Below are 25,628 nucleotides of genomic sequence, written 5' to 3'. Positions count from 1 at the left end.
TTAGAATTTACTATTCATCTTGCTAAGCCCTAAGCAATAGAGATATTTATCTATAGAAATAAAAGTAACATTTTATCTGACTTCATAGGCATAAGTGAGTTTATTTAAACGTGGTTTAAATCTTAATATAGTTTTAAAAGCACTATGTGAAACTCACATAGTAAGAAATTAAGCTTTGCCTACTACATACATAAACAATATGACTAGTCAATTAAATCACATAATTTTGTGATTTAGTCAGCAGTTATTTGACCAGTTTGGTTTAATATCCTGATTGCACATAGAATTAAGACAATATAATTTTATAATTTATATAATTTATAATTATAATTATAATTTTATAATTATAATTTATAATTTATAAATTATATAATTTATAAATTTATAATTTATAATTCTATAATTTTATAGACTGTTTTATGTTTCGTGAATCACTGTTTTACTTTCTATTAAAAATAATTATTTAAAATCGTAGAACTTTAGCATTTAATCAAGAAATACAACTGACAAAGGAAGCATGGCGATACATCAGAAATTACGTTACTAACAAGGTTATTATTAACAACCGAGTACCCCATGGCTTTGCCCAGGTGGTCAACTCACCTCGCAGCTCTAGCCTGATGAAGTCTGTGATCCCCAGGTTCTCTACAAACACCCCCGAAAAAGCCGTGGTCTTAAAAAAGAAAGACACATCAGCACTAAGCTCTCCTCGGAACGTAGGGAAATGAAGGTATGAAGCCTCAGTGTTGAAGGAAGCTGAATTCCAAAATGAATCTGTTTACAAAAAGAAAAAAAAAAGACAGTGAAAATAACAATGAAACAAAACAAACAACAATTACTTTTTATATTTCTAGGATTTTTACCATTCAGTGCATTATTTATCTTTAAAAGCCTTCATCTTGTGGTTCTTCTGAACATGTAGCCATGACATGAATGTCCAAATAGTGATTCTTTTGAGGATTAAGAACCTGGACATGGTTTCAACTGAGTGGAGGGACAATCACTTTGGAAATGACCCATGTTTTTTTTAAAAACAATATTATTTTTTGAATTATCATCAAGTAAAATTGACTTTTTAGGGACATACATTTATATAACTTTTAATACATTTGTGGATTTGCATAGCCCTCATTAAAATCAGAATAAAAGGCAGTTCCATCACCCCAAAAACCTCCCTCTTGCTATTTCCTTATAGTCACAACCTCCAACCACCCTTAAGCCCTGGCAATCATGAACTAGTCTCTGTCCCTATAGTTTTGCCTTTTCCAAATAGCAAATAAATAGAGTCATGCAGTATGCAACCCTTTGAGATCGGCTTCTTGCACTCAACATAAAACCTTTGAGATTCATTCGAGCTGTTGCATGTCAATATCTATTCCTTTCTACTGCTCTGTAATATTCCATCATATGGATCTGCCACAGTTTATTTGTCCACATTCAAGAACACTAGGGTTCTTTCCAGATTTGGTCAATTACACATAGAACTGCTATAAACATTTGTGTAAAGGTTTTTGTGTGGACATATGTTTTCATTTTTCTAGGGTAAATTCCCAGGGGTATAATCCCTGGGTCATATGGTAAGTATACATTTAACTTTATAAGATACTGCCAAACAGTTTTCCAGAGTGGCTGTACCATTTTTAATTCCCATTAACAATGCATAGGAGATACAGTTGTTGCATATCTTCACCAGCATTTGATATTGTGAGTATATATTTCTTTTATTTTAGCAATTCAAATTGGTGTGTAGTAGTATCTCATTGTGGTTTTAATTTGCCTTCCCTAATAGGTAATGATGTTGAACATCTTTTCATGTGCTTATTTGCCACTCATCCTCTTTGGTGAGGTGTGTTTTCAACTTGGGGAGAACTGACATCTTTCCTGTATTGAGTCTTCCAATCCATGAACACAGTATATCTCTCCCTTTAGTTAGATTCTTTGATTACTTTCTTCAGTATTTAGTCACTTTTTGATGAGTTACAGACCTTATACATGTTTCTGTTAAATGTATACCTAAGTATTATATTTTTTTGAGCTATTGAAAATGACTTTGTCTTGTTAATTTTGGTTTCCATTTATACATTGCTAGCATATATGACTGATTTGTCTGCTGTTGACTTGTATCCTGTGATCTTGTTGAGCTCACTTATAAGACCTAGTAGGGTTTTTGTTTTTGTTTTTGCCGGGGGTGGGGTACATTCCTTGAGATTTTCTATGTAGGCAATCGTATGTATATATGTGTGAATAGAGTTTTCTTTTTGCATTCCAGCCTGTATGCACTTATTTTCTTTCTTACATTATTGCCATGGACTTCCCATATGATCAAAGTTGTTGAACAGACGTAGTGAGATTGGATATCCTTATCTTGTTCCCATCCATAGGGGGAAAGCATTGTTTTTCACCAATTATTATGATGCTAGCTGTTTTGTATAGCTACTGTCCTATTAAGCTGAAGAATTTTCCTTTTATACCTAGTTCGCTAAGAATTTTATTATAAATGCTATTATAATGTAAATTATGTTGAATTTGTTATCATAATAATTCAAATTATAATATTCATATTAATTGATATAGAAAAAGCATCTGGACTGATTTTTCTTCCTTAGACTGTTAACGTGGTAGATCACACTGATCATCTTCCAAATACTGAATCAGCCTTGCATCATGGGATAAACTGCAGTTGGTGGTAGTGCATTTTAAAAAATATTCCTGGATTATGTGTTAAGGTTTTGTTGAGGATTTTTGCATCTACGTTGGTAATATTATCAGTAGTTATCATTTTTTTGCACTTTCTTTGTCTAGTTTGGATATCAAAGCAATGCTCTCCTTAAAATGTTGGAAAGAAATTCCTCTTTTATTTTCTGAAAGAGGTTGTGTACATATGGTATTATTTCTTTGGTAGAATCATCAGTGAAACAGTCTTGGTCTGGCTTTCTTTTTCAGAAGGTTTTTAACTACAAATTCAATTCCATTAATACTATTAGGTCTATCCCAGTTGTCTGGTTTATCTTAAGAAAGTTTTGGCTGTTAGTGGTTTTTAAGGAATTGATCCACTTCATCTATGTTGTAGAATTAATACGTGCAGAGTTGTTTGTAGTGTAGTTTTATTATACTGTTGATGTCTGTGGGGTCTGTAGTGTTATCCCAACTCTCATTTCTCATATTGATAATTTTTATCTTCTCTTTTCTTTGGATAGTTTTGTTAGAGTTTATCAATTTTATTAATATTTTAAAATACTCTTTTTTATATACTCTGATTTTAATTTAATGATTTAAATTCTCTATTCTTTATTATTTCCTTCTTTCTGCTTGCTTTAGGTTTATTTTTCTCTTCTATTTCTAGTTGTTTTTTTTTTTTTTTTTGGTGAAGCCTTACATTATTGAATTGAGATCTTTTTTCTTCCATAATATAAGTATTTATTGCTATCAATATCCCTCTAAGCACTGCTATAACTGCATACTACCAATTTTGATATGCTGTATTTTAATTTTCATTCAGTTCAATATATTTTATCATATCTATTGAGACCTTGTCCTTGACTCAGGTATTATTTGACAGTTTGGTGTTTAATTTCTAAGTGTTTCAAGACTTTCTCACTATCTTTTTAATTTATTTCTAATTTAATTCAATTATGTCAAATCTTGCATTTTGCAAGATTTAAATTGTTTAATATTGGCTAAAGTTTGTTTTATGACACAAAATATGCTGTATCTGGGTTAAAGATTCATGTGCATTTGAAAAGAATGTGTATTCTACTGTTGGTAGAGTATTCTATAAATGTCAATTAGATTCATTTCTTTTCTGGTGACATTCAGGTCTTCTATATCCTTGCTGATTTTCCCTCTATTAGTTCCATAAGTTAATGAGAGAGCAGTACTGGACTTTTTAATGATAATTATGAAATTCTCTATTTCACCTTTCCACCCTGTCAGTTTTTGCTTTATGTATTTTGAAGCTCAGTTATTAGCATACACATTTAAGATTCTTCTGTCTTCTTGGTCCTTTTTTATATGTATTAATTTTCTTTGCTTTCAAGCAAAAATTTTAATAAAGAAAGTCCAGATTTCTTTAAATTTGTGTTTGTGTAGTATATCTTTCTCCATCATATTCTTTTATTATGTCATTATATTTGAATTTTTTTAACACCTTTATTGGAGTACAGTTGCTCCACAATGGTGTGTCAGTTTCCACTCTACAACAAAGTGAATCAGCCATACACGTACACATGCTCCCACATCTCGTCCCTCCCGCGCCTCCCTCCCTCCCCCCCTCCCCATCCCACCCCTCTAGGTGGTCACAAAGTACCGAGTTGGTCCCCCTGTGCCATGTGGCTGCCTCCCACCAGCTATCCACTCCATACCTGGTAGTGTATACACATCCATGCCACCCCCCACCCCGTCAAAGCCCACCCTTCCCCCTCCCCACATCCTCAAGTCCATTCTCTAGTAGGTCTGCATCTCCATTCCCGTCTTATCCTTAGGTTCTTCATGACTTTTTTTTTTTTTTCTTAGATTCCATATATATGTGTTAGCATATGGTATTTGTTTTTCTCTTTCTGACTTACTTCACTCTGTATGACAGACTCTCGGTCCATCCACCTCACTACAAATAACTAAATTTTATTTCTTTTTATGGCTGAGTAATATAGACAGCCTATAGTTGAGTCATAACAATTTGTCTTTTAATTGGCTTACTTAGACCACTTACATTAAATACAAATGTTGATATGTTAGTTCTATCATTTTATTATTTTTTTCTATTTGTTCTGTTTTTTTTTGTTCTTCTGTTTTTCTGTCCCCTTTTGGGTTATTTAAACATTTTTCAGTATTCTATCTGTATAGCTGTTTCTTAATTGGTTCTTTTTAGAATTACAATATATATACTTACCTTTCTTAGTATGCTTAGAATCTATGCTTTAACCACTTCAAGTGATTTGTAAAAACCTTGACAACAATTTTGTCCTTTTACCTACTCCTGTTTATGTTGTTGTTGCCATGTGTATTATATCTACATAAAATTAAAACCCTGTGACCCTGTGAAATAATGTATTTTTTGCTTTCAACCCTCAGATATATTTAAAATAATCAATAAGAGAATAATCTATTAAATTTACCCAGTTATTTACCATTTCTAATGTTGATTTTTTTTTTATTCCCAAAGTTCAAAATTTCCTTCTGATATCATTTCCTTTCTATCTAAAAAAACTTCCTTTAGGGGCTTCCCTGGTGGCACAGAGATTGAGAATCTGCCTGCTAATGCAGGGGACACAGGTTCGAGCCCTGGTCTGGGAAGATCTCACATGCCGTGGAGCAATTAGGCCTGTGAGCCACAACTACTGAGCCTGTGCGTCTGGAGCCTGTGCTCCTCAACAAGAGAGGCCACGATAGTGAGAGGCCCGTGCACCGCGATGAAGAGTGGCCCCCACTTGCCACAACTAGAGAAAGCCCTCCCACAGAAATGAAGACCCAACAGAGCCAAAAATAAAAATAACTTTAAAAATAAAAAAAAAAAAAACTTCTTTTAGAAATTCTTTTAAAGGATGCCTTCAGGCGATGAATGCTTTCAGTTTTCTTTCATTTGAAATTTTTAAAAATTTTACCTTCATTCCTGAAGTATATTTTTGCTTAACATAGAATTCTGGACTGACAATTCTTTACTTTCAGCACTTGAGAAATGTTTTGCCACTTCCTTCTGACCTCTATATTTCTGATGAGAAACTTACTGTCATTTGAATTGGTGTTTCGCTATAGGCGATGCATCATTATTCTATCTAGCTGATTTCAAAAAATTTCTCATTGTCTTTAGTTTTCACAGCAGTTTGTTTATGATATGTCCAGATGTGAATTTCTTTGAGTTTAAACTGTTTCAGGTTCATTCAACTTCTCAAGTCTCTCTTTTGCCAAACTTAAAAAGTTTTCAGCTATTAGTTTTTCAAATATTTTTTCAGCACCAGCACTCTTTCGTCTCTTCTTCTGGAAATTCAATTACATGAATGTTATATCTTTTATTATTAACCCACAGGTCCCTGAGGCCCTGTTCATTTTTTTTTCAACCTTTTTTCTTTCTCTCGTTCAGATTGGATACTTTCTATTTACCTATCCTCAGTATCATTGACTATTTTAATCTCAAATCTGCTATTTAACCCATCCAGTGCATCTTTCATTTCCATCACCGTACTTCTTTTATTTCTAAAGTTTCCATTTAGCTCTCCTCTATATATCCTATTTCTTTGCTGAAACTTTCTCTTTTTCTATTTGTTTCAAAAGCATTTATTATTACTTGTTAGAGGTTTTGTGTAATAGCTGTTTTAGTGTCTTTATCAGATAATTCTAACCTCTGTGTCATTGGTATCTGTTGATTACCTTTGCTTATGCAAACTTCGATTTTTCTGGTTCTTTGTATGCCAAGTAATTTTCGATTATTTCCTAGATCTATGTTAACAAACTCTGGGCTTTGCTTAAATTCAAAGTGCATGTTGATATTTTTCTTATTTTGCAGGTAGCTGTCCTGGTTAGGATCTGGCCACACATTCCAACCTGCCCTCCATGTGTGGTCCATGGCTCCTATGGCTGTCCGGTTTTCAAAGCTTTTGCAGTACTATTCAGCTCTGCCTCACTTTTGCACCACTCAGTGGCCAGTTTGATTCCTGGATGATAGCCGCCTCAGTTCTCAACTTTGGTCTATAATTAGGAGCAGATCCAGGCACGTGTAGCTCTGAGGTGAACCCAGGACTTCATAGACAACTTGTGGCATCACTCTCTTGAACTCTTCCCTCTCTGTGCTCTTCCAGATACTTTCCAGTTCCTTGCAGCTCCCTTTTCAATCATACAACCAGAAAACTAGGGCTCTATTCAGCCTGCTTTATTGTGCTTTCCTATTCACTCCTGCACCTGTACATACGTCCATTGCCTAGTGATGGGTGAACAGAGAAAGAAAACAAAAGTAACATGAATCTGCCACTGTCATAGAGTCAGGGTTATCCTGTCCAGAGCAGAAGATGCCTTTCCTCGGAGTTCTGGCTCTTGTGTGTTTCTGAGGCAGCTTCTACCACTATTGCCATGCGGCTGCCTGGGAACTGGAACCTCAGAAAACAGAGAGAAGGGGAGAATTGAGACTTCTGTGCTCTCTCACAGTTAGGAGTTCCCTGTCCCCTCCTCCAACCAGGACTAGAGGACTTCTCCTGGGACTCTCTCCATCTGGGACCCAGCAGCTGAGAGAAAAAATAAATGGTGAATTTTGCTTTCTCTTCCCTGCTGCTATTTGCTTTCCAGAGTCCTGAGACATCTGCTTCATGCATTCTGTCCAGGTTTTATGGGTGAGTTCAGTGAGAGAGATGGGGTGGGTTGTACTTGCTTCACCTTATCCAGAAAGAGAACTGTGGTTTGCATATTTATGTTATGAGTGAGAAAAATAACTATACTATCATCGAGTCAAGGCACGTTCCTAGGCTTTCTACATTTTGACTATCTGCATCTCAGTTTTTTTTTTTTTTTTTTTTTTTTGCGGTACGCAGGCTTCTCACTGTTGTGGCCTCTCCCGTTGCAGAGCACAGGCTCTGGACGCGCAGGCTCAGCCGCCATGGCTCACGGGCCCAGCCGCTCCGCGGCATGTGGGATCTTCCCAGACCGGGGCATGAACCCGTGTCCCCTGCATTGGCAGGTGGACTCTCAACCACTGTGCCACCAGGGATGCCCCTGCATCTCAGTATTTTTATTATCTGAAATAGGACCGTCCTTTTTTTTCCAATAGCAAGGTTCAGAAATGCCAGGGTTCCCTCACAGGGCAACACCTCCTATGGGGCCCCAGGGAGGGTTGTGCTTCCACAGGCCCCACTGTGGTACTTACTGTCTGGCTCAGAGGGCAACATGGCTACTGTGGCCTTGCTGGACATTGTACTTTGGCCTCTCCTCTGAGATGAGTGCCAACAGAGTTTGGGGCAGAGGACTGACGTGACCTGATTTTATTCCCTCTGGCTCTTGTGTGGAGTATCAGCTAAGTGGGCAGAGACAGTAGCAGGTAGGCCAGTTATGGGGCCACAGCAACAATCCAGGTACAGGTGGTAATGGAGATAAATTCTGGATCCACTTTTGCAGTTAGAACCAATAAGATTTGCTGATGAATTAGATGTGGGTTATGATAGAAAAGAGAAGTTATGAATGACTGTAATGTTTTCAGTCTAAGAAGCAACAGGAAGAATGGAGTTGCTATGCATTGATTTGAGGAAGGTTGGTGTGGAAATGCTTTCTTTTTCTTTTCTCATTTTTTTGACAAGTTGGGTTTGAGATGCCAATTGCTATTAAAAAGTACACAATAGCCAGCTGGATGCAAGAGTTGGGAGTTCAGAAAGACTGGGTATAGGTATAGGCATGGAGGTCATTGATGCCCATGCCGTATTTAAAGCCATGAGATGATGGTAGAAGATCACCAATGAAGAGCAGAGAGGAGAGAGGGCAGAGGATAGAGCCCTGGGGAACCCCAACGTTATCCCGCTGGTGAGGTGAAGGAAGGTTGCGGAGAGGAGGGTAGGAAAATTTTGTGGTATGCTGGCCACCACGTAAAGAAAGTGAATCAAAGAAGTTTGAATCATGGGAGGAATCCAAAGTTGCTGACAGGTCAACTCAGAAAATATCAGAGAATAAGAATTGGATTTAGAAATGTTGAGTTCTCATTGGTGACCTGGAAAAAGCAGTTTCTGGGGAGCAATGGACGAGATGGAGAAGGCCTGATATTCAAGAGAGGATGAAAATTAAAGCTAGAACTCATATATATTATTTCAGTTATTTTGGGGGCATGAAGGATACACAAGATGCAGTTGGAGGGGTAAGTGGAGTTAGGAGCATCGAGGCTTCCTGTGTAAAAATTCAGAATTGCCAGAAGGCATTAATGACTAGATACACTTGATGGATTCTGTCCTCTCATTTTCTCATTATCTTACCAATTTCAGGCATCTCAGCATTCAGCAAAGTGCCTTATACTTAGTAGGTATATATTAGATGTTTGCTGAACAAATGATATGATATTTCAGATGATTCCATGAATCTTTGCAGCACAGTCTCATGTAAATGCCATATAAAAGATACCTCTACATAATCCAGAGGTAATATGTTTTTTCTCAATTACATTAACAATATACACTTATTTTATAAAGTTAATACATTCCTAATGAAGTACAGATTATCAGTATAGACAGTGTTTTTATGAACCCAGGCAGTTCGATTTTTCTTAAAAGATTGAAATGTATTAGCAGGGATGAAGACAGTTCCTCTTGCCACTACTTACTGTCCCCCGAGCAGAGCAGAGGCCCCAGTGTATAAGCCACTTCAGAATGTGGTTGCCCTGTGTCTCTCATCACAACCTGAGTGACCGGCAAGTGCTTCTTATGGGAAAGGACTACAGTGGTGCTGGTCCTAGAAAACAAATACAACCACCTTAACATTATTCTGAATAATGTACAGAAGAGTAATAGTCTTTGATTGCAGTTCAAGGGGTATTAAGCTAAATGTGTAAATATATAACAGTAGGGAAATCAAACATCTCATCTGAACACTTACAAACATACTAATATATTGAATGAGGTCTTTGGAGGACCAGAGACCTTTGTTCATCTATGTGACCATAGAGAAGAAAGCAGGAAGGTCCAAAATTATGGTCATGGATATAGGCATGAGCTTACATTTCAGTGCAATTAGCAGCTCATTGCTCTTTCCAATTCAGCCACTGTGTAATACTTAAATGCAGAATTTACAGAAGCAAGAGCAATCTTCCTTCATTAAAAAAAAACAAACAAACAAAAAAAACAGACAGAAACCAAAAAACAAAACCACCTGACTGACAAGACTTAGGTTTTCAATACTTGGACTTTTTTTTTTTTTACTAAAGTTTCAGAAATTCCTACTGTGGTTATGAGGCATTTCCTTATTTGTTGAAGCCATAAATTTAAAAACAAAATCAAAACAAAATACTGATTCAAAACCATGATGAAGGTATGATACAATATATTCTTAAAATTAATAAATGGGCTAATGCATGGGAAAGTGCTTTGCCAAAGATTGCCACCATCCATTCATTCGACAAACACTTATTATGCATCTTCTATTTGCCAGGCCCTGTGTGTTGGGGATGTGAACATAAAACCCACCATCAATGCCCCCCAGTGGATGTTATAAATAATGACAATAACAATACTAATAATATCATCATGTAAGCGACTATTTGGGGACATATTAACATCTATAGTTTAATACAATAGGACTGGAACAGGAGCCAGAGGACCTGGCTGGTAAGTTGGCTGTACCACCACCGTCCTCTCTGGACAAAGTAGGAAGGTTTTTCTGTACCTTGTAAGCTGTTCATATTTTTCATTGTATACTTCAATTACATACGTACTTCTGATTTATGAACAAATACTAGTTTGTCTATTGTTCTGTGTAGAACCTAGTAAGTTTTAATACCAAATAATTACAAACCCACCACTCACTCCTGTATATACAAGTTGAAACATTTCAAACGGCCACTTTTGCAGGTCAAAAAATCAGCTGTTTCACATGGTTCAACCTGACAGCTTTCCTGCAAAAAAATCTTCCTAACTTAATAGTTAATCATTCCAATTCTGCTAGGCATCAAAATATTCTTTTAAGTTAGAAAATGTAAAATTATTAAGATTTTTATTTTGTTTAAAAATTTGAACAAAGTGACTGGCAGTGCCTATGGTAAGATATGAAAAATGTGAAATAAAACCCTAAAATTTAAGAAACAATTTTAAAAAATCAGATTGTGTCAAAAAATCAGACTGAATTAAACAACATGGCTTTATCTGGTGAAGCCCCTGTGACTCCTGCTGTTAGAAGTACACAGGCTTCATCCCAAGCACATAACACCTGACTTTGTTGGGAACGGTATTCACAAGCTAGAAGGTGCCACTGGATTACGGGGGAGGGGGTCAGTCTGGAAACTTATTTTGTTATAAACACAGGGAGAGCACACCAAATCAATTCCTGCTATTAAATATCAGTAAACGTTACAAACAGCATTTTAATTCCCGTGATTGCTATTTTGGTAGAACATCTTAGAGGAAAAATGTAAGTGCCTAAGTTCTTCATTGAGGATCTTTGAATTTTAAGGAACCTTTTAAAAGCTACACTTTCTATATAGCAAAAAGCTACATTTTAATTCTGTTTTTAACATTGACAGTGCATTCTCAGCCCTGAAAAAAACTTTTAAAAAAATCATAATGCATGTAGTGCACATTAAAGCAGATAGCATCATAAAGTCTTTTTGTCCTTTTGTTGTTTGCAAAGTACCTTCCTGAATCTGAGAAAATTTTAAACTCTTCTTATTTAAAAATTCTTTATTAGTACAGGTCATTCCCACTGTCCATGCTTTATGCAAGATATTATAAGCCATGTTCACCAGACTCATTCAAAACTGCCTAATTTTTAGTTATATCTGTTCTCTTCTCGCTTCTCAATTTTTTCCAAAATTTGTAAAGATTGCATGAATATCTAGGTATGAAAATTTCTCACAAACAGTTTTAAACATTCAGTAAGAGAACTTCCAAATCCACCTTTTTTTGGTTTTAGTTTCTAATGCTCTAGAAATTCTTCTGGGTTTTTTTTTGTTTGTTGTTTTCAGTAGACTTTTTTGAGGTATATTGGAGCTTTGACTACTTTGAGTTGTTGGGAAAGCTGCAGGGGAGAAATACTGGGTCAACTTTAAGTTTTATAATTGCTGGGGAGAAAGAGGGACTGGCGACAACATAATTTTCATCACCCAGAATTACACATTTTGAAAGCTCCCAGGCTTTTTTGGGGGGTTAGCTGTTCTACTGGCTCATCCCTTAGGCAAACTCACACTGTATTAACTACTGCAGCATCATAAGACTTATTCATGTCTGGTAGGGCTGGTCTCCCCACATTGTTTCCATTTTCAGAATCGTCTTAGCTATTCATGTACCATTCTTTTCCAAATAAATTTTAGAACTAATTTGTCACTAGCTCCAAAAATAAACAAATGTTTAGCATTTGTTTGGAATTAAATGGAATCAAGAAAATTATTTGGAGGACAGATGCTTAGTTTTCCTATTCATGGCAGTGGTGTGATGTCTCCATTTATTTAGGTCTTCTTGTATTTTCATAATAAAGTTTTATGTTATCTTTTTTATAGAAGTCTTGCATATTTTTGTTATCTTTATTCCAAGGTACTATACACCCTTTTGTTCCTTTTGCTAGTGGTTTTTATATTTTATTATAGTAACACATTTTTGATAAGAATCCAGTTATTCTAAGGGTCAGTAAGTAGCCTTACCAAACTCTCATTAATTTCAATAATATTTCTGTATATTCTCTTAGGTTTTTTGTTGACAACGATATTTTCTATGAGTAATGTATCTTTACTTCCTTGTTTCCAGTCTTTCCAATTGTGGTTTTGAATTGCCTCATGTATATTTTTTTATCTTTCTATTTTTCATTTCTCACCTAATTGCATTGTAATCAGAGAAACTGTCCATAGGATAATAACTACTGTAAAGTTTTTTGAGTTTTGCTTTATGGAATATTGAGAAAATCAGTTTGCAAAAATGCACACTGCATGTGCTTGAGAAGATTATGTATTCTACAATTTTATGTTCCCAACAAATCAAGTTGTTAATTTCATTTGAAAATATTCTATCTTACTAATTTTTGTTCATTTGATTACCAATTAAAAACAGATGTACAGGGGCTTCCCTTCCCTGGTGGCGCAGTGGTTGGGAGTCCGCCTGCCGATGCAGGGGATACGGGTTCGTGCCCCGGTCCGGGAGGATCCCACGTGCCGCGCAGCGGCTGGGCCTGTGGGCCATGGCCGCTGAGCCTGCGCGTCCGGAGCCTGTGCTCCGCAACGGGAGAGGCCGCGGCAGTGAGAGGCCCGCGTACCGCAAAAAAAAAAAAAACAAAAAACAGATGTACATTTAAACTTCTTATCATGGCTGATTTGTAAATTTCTTCTTTCAGTTTTATCAATTTTTTTTCTGTATACATTCTGAGTCATTTTTATTAGAAACATACAACTTTATTAGCACTGTTTTTTTATAGTGAAATTAAGCAATATCTTACAGTAATAGTGATCTTTGTCCACATTAAACCTTAAAATTTTACTCACTTTTTCGTATATTTGCCTGGTAATTGTTTTTTTTTTTTTGCATTTTGCTTTCAATATGCCTAGGTTTACAAACAAGATATATTTGTTTTTAATTCAATATGACATCTGGATTTAAATGGTTATTTTTGTCACATTTATTGTGCATGATTACTCACACAGTTTTTATCTTGTACTTGTTGCTTTCTCTTTTTTTAAAGTCTCACTTTCTATCTTCTTTGTATTAACTAAGTTTTTAAAATCCCATTTTTTCTTTCTTCCCTCTAGTGATTTGAATATTACATGCTTTGTTTCTATTATTTAGAGGTTACACAAATTTTAACACATAAACTTTCAGCAATTTAATTCTAATAAATATTTACAAAACAAGTTTTAAATTTCAATAATATTTTTATTTCTAAACATTCTTTTAGTTCTTTTGTAAACCACAATCATCTCTGTAATAGGATCTGACTGTTTTCTCGTGTTTCAAATTCATACATATAGTTACGTGTTATCAGTGTCTAGTATTTTCTTTTAGTTTTTAACCTCTGAGTTTACAATTTTTTTTCCTCAATATTTCCTCCTGCCTCTGAGACCTTCCTTATAAAATCACTTTCTTTCATTCTGAAAACCATTCTTAAAAATTCCTCTTGTGGAGTCTGCTAGTGGTAAATTTCTTCAGTGTCTGTTTGTCTGGATTTTAATTTTATTCCACTTTTTAAAATATCAGCTGGGTAAACACTGGGAGTTTGACAGTTATTTCACTTCTGCCCTGTGAGGGGTGTGCCCCGCCCTCTGTGAGCTGGATCCTGGGCTGTTCATGGGGGGTCTGCTGGCTGGCTGTCTCTCCTTTAAGAGTCTTGCTTTCATCTCTGCTCCTTTTAACATTCTCTTTGGTGTTCTTTGATTTCACCATGGTGTGTCTAGATATGGATCTACTTTTATTTATCCTGCTTGGTATTCTAATGTTTTCTCAAATCTGGACATTTTTCTGCTATTTGAATATTTCCTCTTCTTAATTATCTCAAATCTTCTCTTCTGAAACTTTAATCAGACACATTTTCAATCTTCTCTACATGACTCCTCCATGTCACTGCTTTTCTCAATCCCATTTTGCTTCTCTGTGTTCTATCTGTTCTGTGTCATTTATTTACACATATTTTCCATTTCACCAATTTTCTGATCACTTGTGTCTAATATCTGATCCAACAAATCTTAAATTGGATAAATATTATCATTGGCTAATATTCTTTTGCAAATCACAATCATCTTTGTTAATAGGATCTGATCACTTTCTCATGTTTCAACTCCAGTTTTGACTTTTCAAGCAGCTCACATATTTATTTTATCTTACGTTTTGAATGTATCCATGATCTGAGACTTTTAGGCATCTCACCTACACTTTGTGGTTTCTTCTGCCTCCCACATCTGTCCTCTGGTGTTGTATAACCCTGGATTGTGAACTCATGTTTGGTAGCATTTTATCTGTGGGAATCCTGTGAGGTCTGTGTGAAGGGGGAGGGCAGGCCTCCAGTGAGAATCTCATGTAATCCTTTGATGAGCCAGTGGTGCTGCCAACCTGTGGATATGTTAACTTAATTTGAGGACCATCCAAGTTATATAAATCTGGGCTCCAAATCTGTATGAGGGCAAGTCTGTAGACCTGTGTTTTCAGGGAGCTATTTTTTTCTACCCAGAGTGCCTACTGGAAGATTTGTCCTTGTCTACCTTTTCTTTGGGTTTGCAGCCTTCTGAGACCTCCAGTTGCATGGAGAGTTTTGTATTCTGTATATCCCCTTTCATGGACTCAAGGTCTTGTCTGTTTTCCCCTGTGTGGCCATTTAAGAAAATGAAACTGGGAATTAGGAAGGTCAGCAAACAGCCCTGGGTCAACCAACGAGTGGTCATCTTATTAACTGGATTAACTTAACTTTAAGAAGTCAGATATTTCACTTTCAGTGAATGGGAATCATTAATTCCTATTTTGTCTTACTAGAAAAATAAAATGGACATGATTAGTTACTCACAAGTAAACAAAAATAGCTACCTAATATTTTAGGCTTCAGATTAATGATATACACATCAAAGCTTATACTTTTAACTTGCTAGGGAATACTTTAATTTTTTCTCTTTATTATACTGTTGTGTCCAATGTCTGCCTAAGGTACATCGTTTAAGCAATTAAAAAAAATTACAGTTTGCACAGGGAAATTATATGGAAATCACCATTCATTCCGGTCAGCATCACAGTTGCAGTAATATTGAGAATCAATGCAGTTCCCCTCTAATCCACAAGTACATTTTTGAGCATCAGGCAGAGAACCTCCCCAGTAAGTGTGTGTTTCATTGGTTCTTCCAACCCACCAGCTCACTGGGGTTCCATCTGAAAGACAAGTATGAGAAAGGTGACACCTACTTTGCCCCCCACTACCTGCCTCCCCAATATAGTTCTTTTACTTCCCTCTATTTAAAACATAGAGAGTCCATTTTAGAAGTGAACATATTTTAACTGTGCAATAGGATCATTTTTAAGAGGACTCCCAACTGTTTAAAAACATATATTTTAATGTCAAAACTTACGTTGTCACCAAATTTTTTTCTTTTATCAGAAAATGAGCATGTAGTCCCTAACTCATTCAGGCACGATATTTACAAACTTCTCTTGAGGACTCCACTTACATAAGTTCTTTGGAAATAACATTCAAGAAAGAATTGTCATCAAAATAAAAACCACAGTAATTTACACACTGAATCTAAAATCTGTTTGAGATCCTAAAATGCCATTAAAATGTTTAATGTTATTATGAGAAATATGGATTTCTTTCACTTTATTTATTAGCTAAAAACACTGGCATGTGTTTAAGACATGTACTTCCTAGCATGTCCTAAAAGTTTCTTGGAGACGTGCTTCTTCTTATACTGAACGGGTTGCTCTGTATTTGGAAACTAAAGAAATGGGACTGATAAGCCTTCTTCATGCCTGAGTGTCTTCGGCTTGAGCAAGTCCGAGACAACTACACCCAGTTCTTTAGCACATTCCCCTCCTCAGTGCAACATATAATTAAGTGACAGGGCCAGAGGCTGCCTCAGATCTGCAGGACTGCTCATTTATGCTAAAGATGCTGCTGAGGTCCCAGTGTGGGATTACAGCACACCTGGGGGAGGATGATCAGAAAAGATGGCGCACACGGGAGGGTGGAGGGGAAACAGTCCCTAGTAAACAGAGAATCAGGGCAGGAGGGGAAACGGAAGTGACATCAATTCTGCAAAGACGCCTGTCCATTTTCATGTGCTCTTTCAAACTCTTAAACTGTCCCCATCAGGCCCCCACTAAGAATCTGAAATAACTTTCTCCCTCACTTACAATCGCCACTTCTCATTACGGCTCCCTGTTCAATGAGACTTCTGCTTCTGCTGACAACCTCTCAGCTGGTAAACACATGGGCTGCATTCATAACCACACACTGCAGGCCCGGTGGGAGATATGTGTGCCAAGAAATCAATATCAACCATCTTTTTTTTTAATGTGTTGAAAACATCTTTGAGGGGGGGAAGATCTTTTTAGTGTATTATTTAATAGGTACTTAATAGATATTTTTCAAAATTCCATCTTAAAAATGTAATTATTCAACATCCTCTTTCATCGATTTGAAGAGCAAAGAAACAATTATATGCCAATGTTTTACTGTGTGTTTACATTTTTCTCCCTAAAGTGAAAACCATTAAGTGTTTTTAAAGGTACAAAATGCATGTGGCTCCATTCAGGATTCCTTTGAGTAACTTAGAGAATTTGCATAAGAAATAATTAGAAATAATATGAAGAAGAATTAGAGGCTGAAATGAAAAGGAATAGGAGAGATATCAATGACCAGGGTGCACAGCTCTACTTCCTCAATTATTTTTGTCCATAGTTCACTGTCCTTCTCTCCAGCCACAGCTACAATCCTCAATGACCTTAAGCATTCATAGTATGGTAACCAAATGGTTTCCTAGAGTCAACACTTACTGTCATACAACTTCCTCTTTAGCCACCTGTAATCATACCCCCTGAAACTATATGTAACACAGAGACCTTAAAGATGCTGAAGGAAAAATGTTTCAGAACCCTAGCAAGATCCTAGGCCCTCTGCTTCTCCCTGGCCCTCTTGAAAAACAAAACCTACACAAGAGCTGCTGCACTGAGGCCCCAGACTTGCTACATCTCCTCTCAAGATTAGCACCACCTCAGTCTCCTGATATAACTTCTGAGAATTTGGACAGTGGAAAATTCTTGAGAGAAAACTAAATTATGACTGACATTCCCCAATCTACCCTATAAAATTCCTAAGCTACTTGTTCCCCACATTGCAGTCCCCTTGTACTGTTTTCACATTGCAACCTTCTAATAAGGGAGCCAGGCTTTGTTGTTTTCACTCCTTCCACACAAGAGTAGCATCAAAGCTCTGCACACCCATTTGTGTCTATTGATAATACCGAGCAAATTAGTGCAACAATTTTAAGGTGTATTGGGCTACACTATTTGCCTGCCTCAACTCAACCTTAATTAAGCACTTCTGGAAATATATAGGTCTGTAGTGAATTTGTTTAAATTAAGTTTGTACTAACAATCCTCCAGTAGCAGCATATAAGAAATGCAAATAACTTGAGCATGTATGGTTAATGAAGTCCCTTATTTTGTTTTCTTAGCAGGTGTTTATTAAGTTTATAAGTCTTTTCTCTTTCCATCTTTCCCCCCTAGCCCCAATTAAATACTTGTTTAAATATTTGTTTTTGTTGCTGCTGTTACTGTTTTCTATATTTATTAACATATCGAAGGGCTAACAATTGAGCAACCACATGCAAATCAATAGACAGACACTGGTCCTCCAGGCGAGAATCCTATGCTGATCTGGGTCGTGTCCAGGTTCTGGAATAGACCATCTGCTAGTTTGTATGAGTGTGCTCCATGACTCACTGGGTGGTTTTGTTTTATGACTTTGTTAGTGGTTGGTTCCAACACGACTCTGTCTTTGCCTTCTTTTCCCTGGTTAGACAACCCATAACAATAATTTACTCTTCTGGAGGCAGCTTTCTCATTCGTCTGGGAACATACAATTTTAGCTTGGTGATCTATTTGGCATCAATCCACTAACAGTAAGTACTAAACCCACTAGCACTAACTATAAATTCAATAAACTGGAGAGATGCAAATAAGTAGCCTTTACTTCATGCCATTTATAGATGTGGTGCAATTAAGTTCTGGCAAGATTAGTGTCTTAGCTCTGAAGACTCAAAAAAGATAAAATGATTTCCTGAGTCCCATAGCTGCTGAGTGACAGGGACTTGTCGAAGTCCTAAGAGCTTGAGCTCAGAGAACCTGCCTGCTGCTCTCTGCTCATTGCACTCCCCAGATGCCTAATCAGAGAAGGGGCAGGCCAGCCTCCAGAAAACCAAGCAGTTTCATGAAGGCAGTGAGGTTGCACATTCCAACAGAATGGGATTTTTCAAAGGAAGAAAATATAAAACTAAAAATAAGAATTTTCAGAAGAAGAAAAGATATGAGAAATAGACTATTAGCACTTATGTTGTGTGAAAGAGCCAATGATACCAACATTGTTCCCTAATTAACAATTAGCCAAGACACTAATTGCATTGTCTATGAAAAAGAATCTCATGGAATAATCACCTCCAGATAACTAAGCCATGCTGTTGTTAGCAATCCTTCCCAAGATAAAACAGAATTAAGATGTCCCTGCCCTTCATGGCAGATGAGCACTGAGCATTCTAGGGGCCTCCTTAGGAGGCTTTTACTGCTCGGTTGCCCAGCTGAGTCTATGGAGAAACTTCAGATCATTCCTGGCTTTGCTCCAAAGAAGAGTATCCCTGTCACTTCAGATGTGATCCGGGCACTACGGGCACAGATTTTCATGCATCTCTGGCAGGCCATTGTGACCTGTGGGGACTACAGCCCACAATGTCTGATTACTCTGATTACTCACCATGGGGAGTTGAAAGCCTTGACTTCTTGCAGTGGAAAGTCAGCTTCTGTTGGCAGTGGTCCACATAGTCAATTATGGCCTGGAGCTGGTCCATGCTGGCTGTGTACTTGAAAAACACAGGATGGGGGCTTTCTCCATTCGAGCTTTTGACACTAACCAAGTGGGAGCCATTGTGCTGCACTGAGGTCCATGCAGTGTCTGGTGGGCAGGAGAGGGGTTGGGAGGGAGAAAGGAGAATGTGATGAGAATGGAATCATTAAACATAAATATGGAAATCAGAAGCATCTTTTATCTGAGTTAAGGTTTTTATTTTTGTAACAAATCAGATCTCTTTGACATTGGAATCAGCGAGTGGAATTCTTAAAATGTTAACAAGTAGGGATTCTCTTTTTTGAAATTTGCATTACCATTACTATAATCAACATTGTCAGGGGGTCCTTTTTTTTTTTTTTTTTTTGCGGTACGTGGGCCTCTCACTGCTGTGTCCCCTTCCATTGCGGAGCACAGGCTCTGGACGCACAGGCTCAGTGGCCATGGCTCACGGGTCCAGCCGCTCCGCGGCATGTGGGATCTTCCTGGACCGGGCACAAACCCGTGTCCCCTGCATCAGCAGGTGGACTCTCAACCACTGTGCCACCAGGGAAGCCTAGGGTGTCCATTTTTTTTTTTTTTTTTTTAAAACGTGGGATCTTCCCGGACCGGGGCACGAACCCGCGTCCCCTGCATCGGCAGGCGGACTTCCAACCACTGCGCCACCAGGGAAGCCCTAGGGTGTCCATTTTTTAAATTCTGTATTATAACACTTAAAGTTATAAACAGAACTTTTTGGCTTTTATTTCTTTTCTTTCCATTACTATAAGAGGAAAGCTAAAGATTATCGTGTATATACTTATGTTTTTAACAAGCATATTCCTCATCTCACTGAGCATCTTTTCCTCTGATAATCAAAGAAATGTGAAAAAGACACAAGCAGCCCACAAAACCATTATTTTGACCATGCAAAATAATGGAAAATAAGTATTTTTGACAAAAATTGACTAATAGTGTGTCAGCAACTCGTTCAATGGCCAGCACTAAAAAACACAGTGCCTTGGGGTATCTAATATAATAATTCCTAGCAGTAACCATTGCTACATGAATGTCTGCTGGAAAATTCTGGCATATTTCTGTTACATGGATTACCTATATTTTTCAAAGAGATTTAAAAAACAATGCACACTTCACAATATTTATAACAGAAGAAAAACACCTTGACTTCTTTTATCTTCCCCCAAATAACCTCCCACCATGAATGTATAGAACCTCCCACAGTATAAAAGGCCCATGGCTCAGTGGTTAAAAGGCTGAGTTCAAGCTGCCTTAATTCAACTATATTTATAATGTCATGTCATATAACTTCCTCTGTAATATGTATTTGATAAAATGATCAGTATCCACACAAACTTTCCATATTACTGGGGCAGGAAACAGCCTTGTGGAGTTTATTTTTTATTATTTTTTAATAGCTAATACATGAGCAAGGTTCAAAAATCAAAACAATGCTGTGTGGAACTCAGTGAGGAGTCCCCTGCTCCTTTCCTGCCCAGGTCCCTGGCTCCTTTCCTGCCCTGAGAGTTTGGGTCTGGGAAAAACCTACAGCCATGCTGGTGTTTGCAAACCCTTAACACATCAAATACATCCAGAGATCCAGGGAAAGGAACCCTAAGGGCCACGGAGAAACCTCCGATTCAAAGCCTATGGAAAAGAACATCACAAAATATACAAAAACTAGCCAGAACAGGAACAAACTGTGAGTCAGCATGACTAATTCAGTTTTATATTCAATTAGGAAAAAAGACTTAACGGATCACCTGCCTCTCTGCTCACTAATGGGGGCTGTGAGTGTTCCTATGGCAACTCGAAATCCATAGATTGTGTTTCCCCCTTAATCATGTTTTCACTAGACATTTTATATTTCAACATTTTCCTGGAAAATTACTTAAATGCATCTGGCATTATTTTTGGTAATTACCTACTTCCATTCACCCTCAGGGTTTCTTCCATCAAATGAAATGAGGGTACAGGGAGCCATGCAGAAGACTGTGTTAGGCTTAGGAGTTCATCAGTTCCCATGCCACTGTGTCATTTATTTTCATGGCTTAGGGCACAAAGAAAAATGATGTGCCTGAATAGTTCATACAGGTTAGTGGTCAGTATGATAAATTTATGGTCTTGCATGGTTAAGGTGTAATAATAGAAATCTTTTGAAGTGGAGAGAAGGGAAAGGTTGAAAAGAACCTCAAAACTGCCCTTCTGAAAAAATACTTTAAATGGTTGCCCTTTCTAGAAATATTATTTCAAAGACCCCAACAAAGACACATTATGTTTCCCTAATATTCCACAACATATTATTTCAAAACTATGAATAGAAAGGAACCTTTGACATGACACATAATCTTAGCCTTCAAGCACGAGGAGACAGACTAAGGAATTTAAGTGACCAGCATGATGGAAAAATACTTAGCTGTTATTCACGGTAGTCTGAAGCATAATTTTTGATCTGAGGTAATTAATTTTAATAGTGGTCAAATTTAAACAGGAATTTTGAACTATTGTTGAATTAGACCCTATGAGAACATGTTCATCCAACTCACTGGAGCCTTTCCTCTGCACAGGGGCAGGGTGACCATTGGTGGCAACTGGTTGACCGGTTGTTTGGACAAATGAACTGCAGTCAAGTTCACTTGCTGGTTTGGTTCGGCAAGCAGGATATAAATAAATGACATTGACTTATCATATCATATGACATTCTCCTCTTTCTGTTTTGCCAACTTAGATCCACTTTGCAATTGGCAACACTTCCTACACTTTATAATACACCTCTGAACTATACAAGGAGTCTTTCATAGCGAAACAAGTGGTTGGATGGAAAAAGAACCAGATCTTTATCCTACAGATTCAGGTAAACACACATTGAAAGCATATCTGCTATGCTTATTTCAATCTCCCTGAGAAAAAAGACTTCACGAAAAATATGATGCCTTTATATTTTGTGGGAGCATCGCTCATGATCTGGAAGTTGACCTCGAGGAAAGTAAAGGCAAAAATCCTTTCTCCCACAGATGCCTGAAATAAAGTCCAATTTGTGTCCAAACACCACCTCTTTGGAAATGAAGTCAGCTGCCTCTGTTTCTTCTGATGGGAAGAGGGTACACATTCTGAGAAGACTGGGAAGGCAATATGCCAAATGATTTAACTTGTCACATCTATCTCCAGATAAAGCTGGTCAAGAAGATGCACTCAGGATGATAAATAAGGACAGACTGATGTAAACACTAGCAGCCATTCCTGGATCCACAAAAATAATCTGAATACTACAATAGAGACCCACAACAGCCTTCTCAGAATTTCTCCCCCTGTGTTACTATCCAGAGAGAAACACTGTTATAACCTTTTATCCAGCCCAACCCTCTGGCCACACAGATAAGGGAAATGGAAGTCTAGAAAAACTCACGTGCCCAACTTCACAAAACTATGTAACTTTGCCACACATTTCTAAGCAACCCAACGTGAGTCGTTGAGCTTTCTTAGTAGGTCAAGTTCTCAAAGAGTGCTGAGGTCTGTAACCTTCCCAGAGTGCCTTAACCATCTGAGCCCTCTGCTATATTTCCAATGAAAAAACTCCAGAAGAAAACAGAACTAGATCCTGGGCATTTTTGTGCCCATAGTGCTGGTAATGGCCATTCAATGCTGCTCTGAATGTCCAGTGGGTGCCCTGAGGAAGACAACAGTCAACTCTCACTTGGCCCTGCCCTATATCTCAGAGGCCCTGGGGCCTGCCATGTCATCTGTTTGTCAAAGCCAAGGATGACTGGTGTGTGTGTTTTATTGAAGGAGAGAGATGACAGCTCTAAGCTGACAGTCTCCAGGCCCTGGCAGGGGCCCAGAGGTGGCACTCATCCCAGTCCCACACCTGTGGGTCCCTCTTGATCAATATTTGTATGAAGACCCTCATAAGGGCTGCCACAGATCTGGGGCCTTGAGGTTTTTCATGATTTATTTTAATATTCTGAACACAAGAAAATGCTATAAGATACAACTGGATACCCTCAAGGGAGTGCAGCTAATTCACAGCCTTCTTCCCTCGGATTTCAGAGGGTGATCTTTTCACTTACTAGGTCACACTGAATACAATTTTGTGTGTCTGCTCATTCATAAGGGTAGGCACCTGCTATTTAACATGAACTGACACTTACTCAACACAACATATATTGTCTTGAGGCAACATGTATGTGTGCTTGGCCCCATGCCTGAAATCTCCCAAGAGCTCAGTTACTGGGAGATATTATTAGTGCTTTCCCTTATTTATCAGCCTACCACACAGCACAAGAGCAAAGTAATTTCCTCAGAGAGTACATTATATATGCAATTATAGAATTAGATATGGACAGGGTACAGGGTCATGGTCAATAAGAGATATGGGTTACAATCTATGGTCTTGGAAAAGTCAAAAAAATCCTCTGAGCCTCCAATTCCATATTTAGTAAATGGGGAAAGTGGACCAGGCAGCATCTAAAGACTTAATGCTATTGTCTAGCCACCTTTGAATGCTAAGGCAATGAACCAAGCATGCTGCTGGCCTAACTGCTCTCTGAACATCTATATGTTTATTGTTCATCAAGACCATTCACTTTGTCCACCCGTAAGGCCAGGGCAGACTGTGTGGCTGACAGAAAAGCAAGAAAATAAACTTTCCTGAAGCATTTGTCTTTTTTCCCTTTGGGCACAGTGACAGGACCTGCTCTAGAAATTCTGCATTGCCAACCACACTAGGCTGCCTGTTTTAGGAACTACCTTTACAAGCTGCAGGAGGCTGGCCAGAAAATGTACCCCCAGTGGGGGCAGGAAGGGTTCTGTCTAGGCAAAAGCCAGGATAAAAGAGATGCAGGTTCATGGTGTATGAATCAATACCCATTCTATAGAGGGCTTTAAAGAAAATGACATGAATTATGTGTAGAGCAGTTGGGCTGACTGCCCTTTGCTAAACCACAGTGCTGTTGGCCTGACACAATTTTTGACACAGGGAAAAGGATGTTGAAGAAATACAACTGTGTATATTTTAACCCCAAACTCCTGATTTATCCCCCCCTCTTCCCCTTTACTAACCATAAGTTTGTTTCCTATGTCCATGGGTCTATTTCTGTTTTGTACATAAGTTCATTTGTATCATTTTTTTAAGATTCAACATTTACGCTCTACTATATATAAAATAGATAACCAATAAGGACCTACTATATAGCACAGGGAACTATACTCAATATTTTGTAATACCTATAAGGGAAAAAACATCTGAAAAAATAGATATATATGTATGTATTACTAAATCACTTTGCTGTACACCTGAAACTAACACAACATTGTAAATCAACTGTGCCTCAATTTAAAAAAAGAAAAGAAACACAATTGCTTGGTTTGCATAAAGGCAAGTGACTCAGCAATAATAATGAGTAAAAAATTCTGGATTATTAACTTGTTGAGTCAATAAATCAAGATCTGCAGGTGCAATGGGCAGGGATGCCATAGACCCAGTCCTCAGCTTGTTCATCAAACCTCCAGGTGATTTTTATGGACTGGAAGTTGAATCGCTGCTCTGACTGCAACCTATCTTCTTTCTGTGACAATCATTCTCACAATGCAAGGTCTGAGAAGCAGTTTCTGAACCTCACAACTATGAAAATAGCAAACAACTACCCTGGGTTTAGGGTGGGCACAAACAGTTCTATCTCTCTCAGTGAGTAGAGCCATTGGCCTTCCCCATCTTGTCATCAAAGAAGTTATGTTTTGTTTCTTCTGTTTAGAAAGGGAATAGGTCTGTCAACAAATTGCACAAGCAGTCCTTTCAAAATAGCTTACTATTTTGTCTTGTTTTGGTTGTCTCTGTACTAAAGGTACTAAAAAATAACATGCAGAGTGTGTCCTAGTACTACATTTTTAAAGGCTATTACCAAGGATATAATTTTTTTTTTCATTCTGAAATCCGATTTTTTTTAGGCAAGTTTAAGTCTATTTGTTTATTTATTTATTTAACATCTTTATTGGAGTATAATTGCTTTACAATGGTGTGTTAGTTTCTGCTTTATAACAAAGTGAATCAGTTATACATATACATATGTCCCCATATCTCTTCCCTCTTGTGTCTCCCTCCCACCCTCCCTATCCCACCCCTCTAGGTGGTCACAAGGCACCGAGCTGATCTCCCTGTGCTATGCAGCCGCTTCCCACTAGCTATCTACTTTACATTTGGTAGCGTATATATGTCCATGCCACTTTCTCTCTTCGTCCCAGCTTCCCCTTCCCCTTCCCTGTGTCCTCAAGTCCATGCTCTACATCTGCATCTTTACTCCAAGGATATAATTTTAACCATTGGTTTAGAATTCTGTTTTTATATCTTATTCCAAGTGTTAGTACTTGTTTTTTAATAATTAGAGGGTGTTTAATTGTCCACAGGCATTGCAGCATCATGGAGAAGGCAAATTTTTCATAGTGGACATATTTCC

At 37.7% G+C, this 25,628-nt stretch overlaps 1 protein-coding gene across 2 annotated transcripts in view; it reads right to left on the bottom strand.

Moving 5' to 3' along the window:
* The window catches only part of LOC131761268 (contactin-associated protein-like 3), a 226,374-nt gene that overhangs the window by 23,987 nt on the left and 176,759 nt on the right, over positions 1–25,628 (bottom strand). For both annotated transcript variants that reach the window (XM_059071797.2, XM_067039809.1), the window contains 4 exons: positions 19,093–19,290; positions 15,341–15,497; positions 9,281–9,408; positions 604–774 (listed from right to left, as the gene is read on the bottom strand). In XM_059071797.2, coding sequence (XP_058927780.2) covers positions 604–774; positions 9,281–9,408; positions 15,341–15,497; positions 19,093–19,290 — 654 coding nt within the window. The remainder of the gene's footprint in view (positions 1–603; positions 775–9,280; positions 9,409–15,340; positions 15,498–19,092; positions 19,291–25,628) is intronic.

The sequence above is a fragment of the Kogia breviceps genome, chromosome 8, assembly GCF_026419965.1.
Source record: "Kogia breviceps isolate mKogBre1 chromosome 8, mKogBre1 haplotype 1, whole genome shotgun sequence".
Lineage (NCBI taxonomy): Eukaryota > Metazoa > Chordata > Mammalia > Artiodactyla > Physeteridae > Kogia > Kogia breviceps.
This window is presented reverse-complemented; position numbering and strand designations above follow the sequence as displayed.